This window comes from Nomascus leucogenys, chromosome 1a, assembly GCF_006542625.1.
Source record: "Nomascus leucogenys isolate Asia chromosome 1a, Asia_NLE_v1, whole genome shotgun sequence".
Lineage (NCBI taxonomy): Eukaryota > Metazoa > Chordata > Mammalia > Primates > Hylobatidae > Nomascus > Nomascus leucogenys.
In genome coordinates this window covers 72,153,997-72,168,229 of record NC_044381.1, presented here as the reverse complement: position 1 = coordinate 72,168,229, position 14,233 = coordinate 72,153,997, and the positions used below count along the sequence as shown (strand labels likewise).

Here is a 14,233-nt window from a genome sequence, read left to right as displayed (position 1 = left end):
TATTCCAGAATTTATTCCAAAGAAAGAGAAACTATCTTTGCCTAAATTAAAGATCTTTAGGTGGTAAAACACTGCTGGCAAGACTTGCTCACCTCCGTAGTATTCAATCCCATGATCGGCTGACAAGCCCTGACAACTGTTAGCCTCTTTACTACTTCCACTATTCACCAAAAAAAGGAAACACATCTAGTTCAAACCAAAGGCAAGTGCCTAATTCTTCGCTGCATTTGTCCCAAAACTACTTACATTAGATTTTAAAAGATTTTCCAAAGAAGAAAACAGAATTTCTTAGTCTTTAACCAATTCTTCTCTAAACCCAGGAAACATCATAAAACTTGTTTCTGTATCTAGTAAGTAAGCACTTAGCACTACTTTCTAACTATAAAGCCGACTCTAGCCACAGAGTCTATGAGTAAAATAGCTACTAAAGGGAGTTTAAAAGGCTTGAAAAGACTCCTGTATCTCCATACTTCCCTGCCCCCAAACAAGATAATATGGGCCAAGTGCAGTGGCTCACACCAGTAATCCTAGCACTTTGGGAGGCCAAGGCAGGAGGACTGCTTGAGGCCAGGCGTTCCAGACCAACCTGAGCAACACAGTGAGAACCTGCCTCAATTAAAAAAAAAAAAAAAAAAAAGAGGCTACAGAGTCACTTGATGAGAACAAGGCTATTTAAAAATTTCTATTCTATTAACTGTCTAACATCATACAAACTTTGTACACAACCAGGCGAGGTAAACTAACAGATGACAATTATCCCAGGTCCAAATCTACCTATCTATCTCTATATAGCTGACAGAGAAATATATTCCAAAAAATCACCTCCATGTAATGTCCTGCTATTCAAACCTAGAAGTTTAGTTGGAATACTCCTATCAGTAAACTGTTTCGAGGTCTCATAAAAGAAACTATCACTTAAGGAGCCAGGACTGCTGCTTTATTTTTGTTCTCAATCAACTTTACACATGTAACTTTGCAACCAGTTTGCCTTTCCTTGCTGGTAGAGCTGCATTTGCATCTTTTGGAGAGTCTCCTTATTTGGTCCCAGTTTCCTATGGCCTCTGATCTGCCACTCTGCCTTGCTGGTAATCCAATTATCATTCTTCCTATATGCTTAGAACTGATCTAATGCCTATCTTCTGAATTGTACTATCTGCCAGACAGGGACCAGGGGAGTAGGCATGGGGAGAGGGGCCAAGAAAAAGTAGACTGTGGTATGGTACACATGACATGACTCATCTGTTCTGTTCCATAACCTGTCCTGACCAAGTGGCTCAGATAACGCTGCCTGGCTCACTCTGACAGACTTGTTCTTGATCCCAATCTAACCCATTACACCGGGCATGACATCCCTGGCCACGTGCCTTGTACCTAAAACTTTCTACTGAAGATAGCAGAGTTTCACAATTAATTATGGCCATACTGATAGAAAAGGAAATTAACATTCAAGTCTCCTCCCTAGATACTTTCTCACTCAAGACCTACCAAAGGCCACTGATATAAATACAGTAATGCCCTCATTTTACAGATGAGAAAACTATGGTACTTAACTATCTTCATGTTTAAGAAAATAAAGCTAACAATACTAGATACTGAATAATGTTAACAAAGAAGTTTTGTTTTTTTTTTTTGAGACACGGTCTCACTTTGTCACCCAGGCTAGAGTGCAGTGGCGCAATCACAGTTCACTGGAGCCTTGACCTCCTGGGCTCAGGTGATCCTCCCACCTCAGCCTCCCAAGTAGCCAGGACTACAGGCACATGCCACCACACCTGGCTAATTTTTGAATTTCTGTTGAGATGGAGGTTTCACTATGTTGCCCAGGCTGGTCTCAAACTCCTGGAGACAACCAGTCCTCCCCTCCTGGCCTCCCAAAGTGCTGTGATTACAGGCATGAGCCACCGTGCCCAGCCAAGAACACTCTTTTTAACATTGTCCTACAGAGCTGATTTTTCTTGTTCGTTATATGAAAAGTAGTCCACTGTAGTAACAAGGAATCTGGTTTACAACTTCTAATTCACTGTCATTTCACCTTACAAATTCTCCTTTACCAAAAAGAAAATGCTACACCTTAGTGACTGGCACCATGTGCTTTTGTAGTATTTAAATCAAACTCTAAAATTTACAAAAGAATAATCTTAGTATATTCAGAATTACAAGAACATTTAGTATGCTCAATGGGATATAAAGCTTAATAAAAACACATCATTCATTCTAGACAGAATAATTCCTTCTGGGGAAGATGCCTAAAATACTGTGTGGGAAAATGACCGACATTTCATTACACAGACTTTTGAACTGTTTTAAATTTTACCATGTGCATATATATTATAAAACTAAGCACACCTCTAGATTCAATCACCAATTTACAGGAAATACAGGACATAAGAAAGTGTTGAACTGAGCCACAGATGTAATCATTAAAATCCAGACTCTGAGGAACACTAGAACAAATAACGTGGTTTCTTTTTTTTTGAGACGGAGTCTCGCTCTGTCGCCCAGGCTGGAGTGCAGTGTCACAATCTCAGCTCACTGCAACCTCCGCCTCCCGGATTCAAGTGATTCTTCTGCCTCAGCCTCCCGAGTAGCTGCGACTACAGACGCGTGCCACCAGGTCTGACTAATTTTTGTATTTTTTTTAGTAGAGACAGGGTTTCACCATATTGGCCAGGCTGGTCTTGAACTCCTGACCTCGTGATCCACCCGCCTCGGCCTCCCAAAGTGCTGGGATTACAGGCATGAGCCACCGTGCCCAGCCACAACGTGGTTTCTTGAACAAAAAACATTACCAAAGAGAGATAGTAAAATGGACTATAGACTAAAGCCTAAAAATGGACTATAGACTAAAGGGTTAGACTTAAAGGTCATTACCAACCAACTGCAAGGTAGAGACTTTATATGGATCCTGATTCAAACCATTACTAAAAAACTATGACATATGAGACAAATGGAAATTTGAATACTAGATACTTGAAGATATTAAAGAATGAAGGGGTGATAATGGTATTGTGGATATATGCATATACAGATATAGTCTGTATCTTTAAAAGACAAGGATTCCTTAACATAAGTTATATATATATGAGTTATATATGTATGTGTAACTCATATTAAAGAATCCTTATCCATATATAAATATATACACACATACACACTAATTTTAAAGAATCCTTGCCCTCTTTCAAAGATACAGACTAGACTGCCAATGAAATAATATCCACTCTGGAATTCGCCTGAGAATAATTCAGGAGGGGGAAGTTGGAGGGGAAGAGTTCAAACAAACTTGGGCATGATTTGATAATTTCCCCTCCTACATGAGTAGAGTGGTTGATAACTGTTGAAGCTGGGTGATAAGTACATGAGGGTTTCTTATATGGATTCCACCTACTTTTGTTTGAAAATTTCCATAGCAAGTTAGAAAGTCAAACGTTTACAACATATTTGTAAGTAAATGAAGAAAAATGGGTCATTTAAAAGTGATAACCACAAACTTGAATGTATTTTAATATTTTCAATATTTATTTTAATATTTTAGATAACAAAAAGGAACTGAGGATACTAAGACTCAGATCAATCTAAGGCAATAGATCAATCTGTTAGTTTTGTTAGGTGGGGATAATGGCACTGTGGTTATGGGGGGGAAATATCTTTTTAAAAGACACATACCAATGTAATTAGGGCCAATATGACATATCTAGAATTTGCTTTTTTTGGATTTGCAAACACAGTTTATTTTACAGAAATTAAACATTATAAACAGCAGGCACTTCTCACCCACAGCCCTCCCCAACCCCCTTCACCTGCCCCTGCCCGTCTCACCAGGTGCAGACCATGCTATGCAGAGAGTGAGCAATGCGGCCCTACTGCTTTGGAGTGAGAGTCGAGAGCGATGGAACCTGCCTGCACCATATCCATCCTGCCCGCGCTGGACCCAGCCCAGTTCTCCAAATCCTTCATGTCGTCGTCTTCCTCTTCTTGGCAGGTTTTGATGGTAGGGCTATAGAGGGAACATTTAGTAGAGGGACTGTTTCGGGGCCACTGATTTCCAGCAAATTCTTGTCTAGTTCCTCCTGTTCTAGTTCTTCTAATTCCGCCATGAGCTCATCCTCGTCAGACTTTTCTCCAAACCCTACAGGTTTCGAAATTGCTGTTGAAATCTCCTCCGCAAGTTCTTGCTGGTCAGCAATGTCCTGCATTAACTCATCAACTTTATCGATGTCCACGTTGTCGCGGGCCGCCTTCTTGGCCTTGGCGGCAGAGCCCATGTTCTTGAGCACCTCGGTGTTGGTGTTGGCATTCTCCAGGGCCTGCCGCTGGAACTCGATGGTTGATAATGTGCCGTCGATCTGCGCCAGCTGCTTCTCATACCTCTTCTTACGCTTCAGTGCCTGGAGGGCCGCGCGCTTGTTTTTGGTGCCGTGCTTCTGCTCAATTTTCTTCTCCAGGAACTCCTGTTTCTCGCTTAACATCTCCTCCGTGTCCCGCAGCCGCTGGATGGCCTCCTGGAGGGTCGGGCCGCCCTTGCCGGCCTATCCCCTCCAGCCCCGAACAGCGCTCGCCGCGCCAGCCTTCAACGCCCGCTCCGGCTGGGCTCCCGCTGGGCTCCGGCGCCCGCCCTCCTCCGCCTCCGTCCTGCCAAATTCGCTTTTTTTAAAGATGAGGACAAGAACAAGTAGGTCAAATGTAGGGGTGGGATAAAACTGGTACAAACATAAGGGCTCACTGACTCTACTTCTGTGTATGTTTCCATTTTAAAAAGTAGTAATAACAGTAGCAGTAAAATAGATTTCAAGGACTTCCTCCACTCATCCAGGAGGGTAAAAAAAGAGAAATAATCCTAGTTCAAGTAAGGGTCAAGTATGGGAGAAGCGGGAGGAACCACTACACCAGGGGTGTCCAATCTGTTGGCTTCCCTGGGCCACAGTGAAAGAACTGTCTTGGGCCACACATAAAATACACTAACGATATTTGATGAGCTTAAAAAAAATCGCAAAAAGAAAAATCTCACAGTGTTTTAAGAAAGTTTACAAATTTGTGTTGGGCCGTATTCAAAGCCACAAGCTGCAGGTTGGACAAGCTTGCGCTACACATTTAACTCACCTGAGTTTCACAAATAATCAGCAGAGGGCGTGGTGAGGGAAGTTTCAACAATGTTCCTCCACTTACTGGAAGCAAAAAAAGTGTTTTGGGAAAAGAACTATTTCCTCCTGCCAGTCCTGCCCCAGACATCCATTTGTAAAGAAACTTTCAACATTTCTCAAGTCCAAGAAGTGGACTGTCAGTGTTTGTTTTGTATGGAACAAAGAAAGCTTCTCTAACATCCTAAGACGTACAATTCTGATTATACATACACAGTTTCTGGGCGTGAAAACAGTATATTTTCATTCCCGGTTTTTTGGCTGTGCTCCAAGATTTCTTTTATCAAATAATCTTTAGCGAGATCCTTTCTTGGGAAGAAGTAGAGGGTTTTTCAAAGACTTTTATGAAAATATTTGCACATACACATAGATATACATTTTAGCATTTCATATAATGATACCAAGTGTTCTTTGAGGTTCTAAAAAGAAAAACAATCTAAAATTACCTAATCCTATAAAATTTCCAATAGAGGCTATCACTGCCATATCTAAATCACATAATCGTTTTTGCTGGTAAAGAGAGGAAAGTTAACATGCTCTGTGCACTTACATATGCTAGGCATTTAATATGTATTTTAAACTAAATCTTCCTAACAACCCTAATAGGTGGGTAATATTATTGTCTAAATATTACAGATGAGAAAACTGGGGCACTGAGAGGCTAGTAAGGTGTTAACTTAGGGCACCAAATAGTAAATGGCAGAACCAGGATGTGAACCCTAGCAATCTGACTGCAACATTTGAACTATTCTATGTTAATACTGACATAGGAGTTAAAAAGAAATTACTTGGGCAGATAGGGTATGGGAGTCCTCGGTAAGGTTTCCCTTTTAATGAAATGCAGCCCCAAATCATTTTCCTAACAAACAGCAGCCTATAAAATAGAGCTGCAGACATATATGCTGGCAGTTGTGCCAATCAGGTTCAAAATGGCGGCTCCATCTTCCCTTCTCTGCCAGCCACGTGTACTGTAAAGAGCAGCCAAAATGACCCCGGTCAAGGGGAAGGTACATTTACATAGTAAGATTCGGGTGGGTCTTCCTACAATTGTAGATTCTAATTTACTCCCCTAAACTACTGTTTTAAAACAAATTAAAACTGATTTATGTACTGGAGATAATCAGGTACTGTCTGAAGCTCCTTAGAACAGAACAAATATCTGCATGTTGGGGAATAAAATATATTTTTTTAGAAGACAAATGGCTAAGGTTCAAAAGTAATTCACATTAAAGAATCAGAATATTCTAGTCAAAATTTTAAATTAAAAATTGCTTTCTATGGTAGGCAGGGGAAGACTGTTTCCATTACTATAATTTTGTATAAATTATGGGGAAGTTTATCTTTTAAAAATCAAGAACAGTGGCCGGGTGCAGTGGCTGATGCCTGTATTCCCAGCACTTTGGGAGCCGAAGGCAGGTGGATCACAAGGTCAGGAGTTCAAGATCAGCCTGGGCAATATATGGTGAAACCCCATCTCTACTAAAAATACAAAAAAAATTAGCCGGGTGTGGTGGCAGGCACCTGTAATTCCAGCTACTCGGGAGGCTGAGGCAGGATAATTGCTTGAACCTGGGAGGCGGAGGTTGCAGTGAGCCAAGATCGAGCCACTGAACTCCAACCTGGGTGACAGAGCGAGACTGTCTCAAAAAAAAAAAAAAAAAACCAAGAACAGCAAAACCTACCCACTGTCTACCCCTCTACTCCTTCACTAAATTATACTTCCTGTCCAGCTATGCAGTTACAACTTTTGCCTTCGTGCTAAATATAATTTTTAGGGATAAAGGGAGAACATAAAAATTCTGTCCCAAAAAGAAGCTAAACTCTTCCTGAACTAAGTCTAAGTAGTAGAAGAGATAATTAGGAGCCAACTCTGGCTTTCTTTAAAATATACTTACTTTATTTAAATTAGCATTGGTTAACTTTAAAAAAAAAAGGGGGGGGACTTGCTAAGGCTGGTCTTGAACTACTGGCGTTAAAAGATCCTCCCACCTCAGCCTCACAAGTAGCTGGGATTACAGGTGCAAGCCACTGTGACTGACAGCATTGGTTAACTTTAACATTACTGCTTCAGTCACAGCAGTCTCATTCAATCTAGTAAATCATGGGAAGCTAAAGCAAATAAAAGATAATGGTCTCTTTGTGACATTAGTGTTCCACTAAGCTGTTCCTAATTTCTTTTTTACTTCAAAGTATTCTTTACTATAACAAGAAAGTGTTTTGTGTAGTGAAGTTCCTCTGTAAGACTGGCTGGATTTGAATTCCAGCTTCAACACTTAATAGCTAGACAAGGTGTTTAATGAAGAATCAATTTTCTGCAAGAAAAAATGGCCAAGAATATTTACCTCAGCCAGGCGCAGTGGCTCACGCCTATAACCTCAGCACTTTGGGAGGCCGAGGCAGGCAGATCACTTGAGGCCAGGAATTCAAGACCAGCCTGGCCAACATGCCAAAACCCCATCTCTACTAAAAATACAAAAAACTAGCTGGGCATGGTGGCATATGCCTGTAATCCCAGCTACTCGGGAGGCTGAGGCTGGAGAATCGCTTGAGCCCAGAAGGTAGAAGATGCACTGAGTCAAGATCACACCACTCCACTCCAGCCTGGGCAACAGAGGAGAGACTCTGTCTCAAAAAAAAAAAAAAAGAAAGAAAAGAATATTTACCTCATAGAGCTATTATATAGAATAGATAATATACATAAAATGCTTAGCATAAGGCCTAGTCCACGTTAAGAAATAAATAAAGCTAACTATTAACATTGTCACACCTCACTGTGCAGAAAGCTACCTCCAGCAGGAAAGGGATGTTCCATCTGGACACTATGGAACACATTCAAACCTAGAGGTTTTTTCCATTACAGAAGGTTCCCAATTTAGGATGGTTCAACTTATGACTTTTTGACTTTACGATGGTGCAGAAGTGATACACATTCAGTAGAATCTGCACTTCAAATTTTGATCGGCTTTTCCACTTTGAGTATTCAATAAAGTAAATGAGATATTCAGCACTTTATTACAAGGTAGGCTCTGTGTTAGATGATTTTATCCAACTGTTGACTAATGTTCATATTGTAAGAATGTTTAAGGTAGGCTAGGCTAAGCTATGATATTTGGCAGGTTAAATATATTAAATGCATTTATTTTCTTTTTTTTTTTTTTTTTTTTTTGAGACGGAGTCTTGCTCTGTCGCCCAGGCTGGAGTGCAGTGGCGCAATCTTGGCTCACTGCAAGCTCCGCCTCCCGGGTTCACGACATTCTCCTGCCTCAGCCTCTCCGAGTAGCTGGGACTACAGGCGCCCGCCACCACGCCCGGCTAATTTTTTGTATTTTTAGTAGAGACGGGGTCTCACCATGGTCTCGATCTCCTGACCTCGTGATCCACCCGCCTCGGCCTCCCAAAGTGCTGGGATTACAAGCGTGAGCCACCGCGCCCGGCAATGCATTTATTTTCAACTGATTTATCGGGATGTAAGTCAAAAAGCATTAACTAAACCACCACTGAAAGCAACTTCACCACAAAACCACTAGAAGACTGAGGCAGGTGATGTATTGGGCAAAGCAATACTCAGTCCTTTTCCACCAACAGAATATACAGTTCTTAAACTTAGCACAGCTGTGTTTGCCCCCGTGTAATTATTGAACGCAGTGGTCTCCAAAAGCAAAATTTTAAAATTACTTTTTAAATAATGGAAATAATACTTTCAAATATAAGTATTTAAAATGTAAACTATTTTATAGCTAACTTTCTTACATTGTACCCTTTCCTCTCTTCACACATATAGCAAATGTTTTTTGAGGCCAGGCACGGTGGCTCATGTCTATAATTCCAACACTCTGGGAGGCCAAGGCAGGTGGATCACTTGAGCCCAGGAGTTCAAGACCGGCCTGGGCAATGTGGCAAAACCCTGTGGTGTGCGTATGTACTCCCAGCTACTTGGGAGGTTGAGGTCAGAGGATCACTCGAACTTGGGAGGTCAAGACTGCAGTGTTCACACCACTGCACTCCAGCCTGGGAGACAGAGCCAGATCCTGTCTCAAAAAAAAATAATAATAATTTTTTGAGCATCTATTAGGCACCTGGAATACAGTGAACAAACAGACAAAGCCCTCAGGAACTAACATTCTGGTAGTAAGAGAGACAATAGTGATAATGAGTAAATTCTACAGAGCATGTTTCAAGGAGGTAACTGCTAAACAGACTAGGGTAAGGAAGCTTAGAAGTGCAAGCAAAGAGGGGCAGTTATAATTTTAAGTAGGGTGATCAGTACAGACTTAAGAAGGTGATAGATGAGAAAACATTTTAAGGAAGTAAGGAATGAAGATTTATCTAAGGAATAGCGTTCCAGACACAGGGAAGAGCAAATGCAAATCCTAAGGAAAGCATATGTGTACCCGATTAACATCACCACCAAGACCTAACAAATAAGCAAAAATGTCAGCCATTGCTGTTAAGTTTCTATATCCCTCTCTCCACACACACACACAAATCTGTGCTAGGGAAGAAAAAAAAAACCTCACTTCATAAAAATTCATTCATTCAACAAATGTTTACCGAACAATACCCATGTGCTAGGTCCCACTTTTCGTGCTAAGGATACAGAGAAGAACACGACAAGCAATACTTTCTATTCTGTCATAGGAGCCTTAGCAAAGAGCCTGAAGTTGAACACAATGCCCATTTACTAAGCAATACTTTTTTCCTACTCCTTGGCTTATTAAGCCTTCACTGATTTAAAAAAAAAAAAAAGCAGAGATTTGCAGAAATCGTATATCCAGATAAGTGAGACGATACTGGATACTGTACTCAAAGTATCTCAAAGTCTCTATCTTCAGATTATAGATATTGGGCCCTTATAGTTTCTTTACCTAGTGCCAGGCACAGTGGCTCACGCCTGTAATCCCAGTGCTTTGGGAGGCCAAGGTGGGAAGATCCCTTGAGGTCAAAGTTCAAGACCAGCCTGGCCAACATGGCAAGGGTTAACCCCATCTTCTACTAAAAACACAAAAATTAGCTGGGTGTGGTGGCACGCACCTGTAATCCCAGCTACTCGAGTGGCTGAGGCGTAAGAATCATCTGAACCCGGGAGCAGAGCCTGCAGTGAGCCGAGACTGTGCCAATGCACCACAGCCTGGGTGGCAGAGTGAGACCCTGTCTCAAAAAAAAAAAAAAAAAAAAAAACAAGGCCGGGAGCAGGGTGGCTCACATCTGTAATCCCAGCACTTTGGGAGGCCAAGGCGAGGTCAGGATCACCTGAGGTCAGGAGTTAGAGACCAGCCTGGCCAACATGGTGAAACCCGGTCTCTACTACCAATACAAAAATCAGCCTGGTGTGGTGGCACACACCTGTAATCCCAGCTACTAGGGAGGCTGAGGGAGGGGAATTGCTTGAACCTGGGAGATGGAGGCTGCAGTAAGGTGAGATTGTGCCACTGCACTTCAGCCTCGGTGACAGAGAGTGAGACTCCGTTTCAAAAAAAAAAAAAAGTTTCTTTACCTAAAGAACTGACATTTTAAAAGTACTAACATCTACCCCTCCCTCTCACCCAGAGGAGCCAAAACATTGCTATTGGCAGTCTAATCTACTATGCCACAGTACCTATGGTAGCTAAGTAAGAGGTCTCTGCTATCTAAGACTTCATCAGGTGGTATGGGGAAAACATGCATATATATCCTTTCTTCTAATGCTCCCATTTCCTACTTTAAAAGTAAGTACAGGCCAAGCACAGTGGCTCACGCCTGTAACGCCAGCACTTTGGGAGGCAGAAGGGTCTTGGGTCTAACAGTTAGGACCAGCCTGTGCAACATGGCGAAACCATGTCTCTACTGAGAAAAACACAAAAATTAGCCAGGCATGTGGTACACGCCTGTAGTCCCAGATACTCTGGAGGCTGAGGTGTGAGGATCACTTGAGCCTAGGAGGTAGAGGCTGCAGTGAGCTGTGTTGGCACCACCACACTCCAGCCTGAATGACAGAGCAAGACCCTGTCTCAAAAAAAAAAAAAAAAAAAAATGTAAATACAGCTTATAACACTACCCAGTGGCATAGAAAATTACTATGAAGTTTTTCCTTAAGTCCCAACCAAAAGCTCATAGTTAAAAATATAATTAAGGACACTTAACATTCTATTTTAAAAATTACAGTTTAAGCAGAATACATATCATGTAATGTATCTGAACCCATTTAGCAATCAGAGAATAAAAAGAAAACACAACAAAAAATATTATATAAAAAGAACCAAAAAATATATATTACTTTCTTTTTCCCCATTAGGTTAAAGGGTACTTTATCAGTTAAAAATATGTTTCTGAATGTTAAGAAATGTATGTGATAGAAAACAGGACCAAAGAAAATTAATGCTAAATTAACCTTATACATATTTTTTTTTCTTTTTTAAAGAAATGAGGTCTTACTTTGTCACACAGGCTGGAGAGCGGTGGTGCAATGACAGCCCACTGTAACCTTGAACTCCTGGGCTCAAGCGATCCTCCCATCTCAGCCACCCCCACATAGCTGGGACTACAGGTGCACTCCACTATGCCCAGCTAATTTTTTTTCTAAAGACAGCGTCTCCCTATGTTGCCTAGGGTGGTCTCAAACTTCTGGGCTCAAGCAATTCTCCTGCCTTGGCCTCCCAAAGCACTGGGATTACAGGTGCATGTCACTACACCTGTCTAATTTGTTGGGGTTTTTATTAGAGGTAGGGTCTTGCTATGTTGTCCAGGCTGGTCTCCAATTCTTGGCCTCAAGCAGTCCTCCCCACTTCACCTCCTGAAGTGAGGAGGCATAAGCCACTATGCCCAGCCCTAATCTACTTTTTAACTTAAAAACTCCTAAAAAATACATTATTCCCCTGTTTTCGTGTCAGTTCATGGTGACATGTTTATGAGTAGAAGGGTTTCTCATCTACCTTTAACCATCAGTCTTCTGTTACAATTGGCCTAAATAAAATGAAAACATGCCGCCCAACTAGCATTACATTAACTAGATTACACATGAATTACATGTGTAATCCATGCTTTCTAGGTATCATCAGTATGTAAGCATAGAATTATTTTCTCTACCTACATGTCCTATCAGGCAAATTAGAGCTACCCTCTGTCATTTTTTTACCTATGAAATTAGCAAATACAAAAACTGTGTCAGCAAGGATATGAGAAAATAAATGTATTGTCCAACTGCAAATACTCTTCGATCCAGTAGTTCCCCTTCTAAAAATTTATCCCACAAAACACCATCTGAGGCCAGGCATGATGGCTCATGCCTAAAATCATAGCACTCTGGGAGGCCAAGGCAGAAGGATCACTTAAGGTCAGGAGTTCAAGACCAGCATGGCCAACAGGATTGAAACCCCGTCTCTACTAAAAATACAAAAAAAAAAAAGAAAACTAGCCGGGCGTGGTGGCAGGTGCTTGTAATCCCAGCTACTCAGGAGGCTGAGGCAGGAGAATCACCTGAACTCGGGAGGTGGAAGTTGCAGTGAGCTGAGATAGCGCCACTGCACTCCAGCCTGGGCAACAGAGACTCTGTCTCAAAATAAATAAATAAAAATAAATCTGAATAAGGTTATTCACTGCAGCATTGTTTATAATGGGGAAAAAAAAGATAATAAAGACTGCATTTCTCAACCTCCTTTGTATTCAGATGTGGCTATGACACTAAGTTCTAACTAATGAAACATAATTCAAACTGCTATGGAGTGACAGCTTCTAGAAACCTTCCTTTAAAAGGGTAACAGAACCTCTGCCCTTTCATGCACTCTGCTGCTCGGAATGGGCTGCAATAGCTGGAGATCTTGCTAAGTCAATGAGGACACAGGCAGCATACATAGAGCAGTATTAGTATAGAAAAAGGCCAATCAGAAAAGTGATGGTGGGGGATAATGACCTCACCGAACCATGCACTTAATATCTGTGCATGTTACTGTATCCATTATGCCTCAATTTATTTATTTATTTATTTATTTTTTTGAGAGAGAAGTCTCACTCTTGCTCCCAGGCTTGAGTGCAATGGCTCGATCTCGGCTCACTGCAACCTCCGCCTCCCGGGTTCAAACAATTCTCCTGCCTCTGCCTCCAAGTAGCTGGGATTAAGGCACCTGCCACCACGCCGGGCTAATTTTGCATTTTTTAGTAGAGACAGGGTTTCACCATGTTGGCCAGGCTGGTCTCAAACTCCTGACTTCAAGTGATCCGCCAGCCTCGGCCTCCCAAAGTGCTGGGATTACAGGTGTGAGCCACCGTGCCCAGCCAAATTATGCCTCAATTTAAAAAAAGGAGAATAAGAGAAAAACAGCACACCATGAGTTCCAGGTGAGCCCTAAATCACCTACCCGAACTTTCAAGAGAAAAACTTTGTTGTTGTTTAAGTCACTGTTATTTTAAGTTTTCTATCACAAATACACTCTTCATATACCAACATGTAAAGAATTTTAAAACTACTGTTAGGTGAAAAAAGCAAGCTAATAGTATACAGAGTATGCTACCATACTTGTTTTTTTTAAAAAGGTAGACAGTGGCTGGGCTTGGGGACTCACTCCTGTAATCCCAGCACTTTGGGAGGCCAAGGCAGAGTAATCCTTGAGTCCAGGAGTTCGAGACTAACCTGGGCAACAAAGTGAGACTCTGTCTCTATAAAAAAAAAAAAACTAGCCAGACATAGTGGCGCATGCCTGTATTCCCAACTACTTGGGAGGCTGAGGTGGGAGGATTTCTTGAGCCCAGGATGTTGTGGCTGCACTGAGCTGTGATCATGCCACTGCACTCCAGCCTGGGGCACAGAGCAAGACCTCTTTCTTTCTGTCATATGTACATACATAGAAAGAATCGTATACCGGAAGAATAGATAAGAAACTGGTAACATTGGTTGCTTCCAGAGAGGGGTAAAGTGTGCCCAAGAGACAGGGGAAGGAAGAAAACTTCTCATTTTTTGCGCCTTTTGTGTTTGAACCATGTGAACATATTATTCAAAAAGTAAATGTTCTTCCATCCTACTAAAATATACAAACTTTTTTGAAATTTTGGTATATGCAGATTTCAATGATTTGAAGGTTTATATTAGATTTTGGTTTTGAAATACTTCCACACTAAACTAATTA

The 14,233-nt window shown here is 41.5% G+C and overlaps 2 protein-coding genes across 2 annotated transcripts in view; both read right to left on the bottom strand.

Moving 5' to 3' along the window:
* Positions 1 to 14,233, bottom strand: part of FBXO34 (F-box protein 34) — an 83,728-nt gene that overhangs the window by 50,072 nt on the left and 19,423 nt on the right. The window lies entirely within an intron of this gene.
* On the bottom strand, positions 3,187 to 4,936 carry LOC101176291 (putative charged multivesicular body protein 4B-like protein CHMP4BP1). Its single transcript, XM_030810954.1, has one exon. It carries the CDS (start codon positions 4,467 to 4,469, stop codon positions 3,954 to 3,956), a length of 516 nt encoding a protein of 171 aa, XP_030666814.1. The 5' UTR covers positions 4,470 to 4,936; the 3' UTR covers positions 3,187 to 3,953.

Bases quoted from the DNA above. Each gene is read 5' to 3' on its own strand.
- LOC101176291 (XM_030810954.1), bottom strand. From the start codon at position 4,469: ATGTTAAGCGAGAAACAGGAGTTCCTGGAGAAGAAAATTGAGCAGAAG.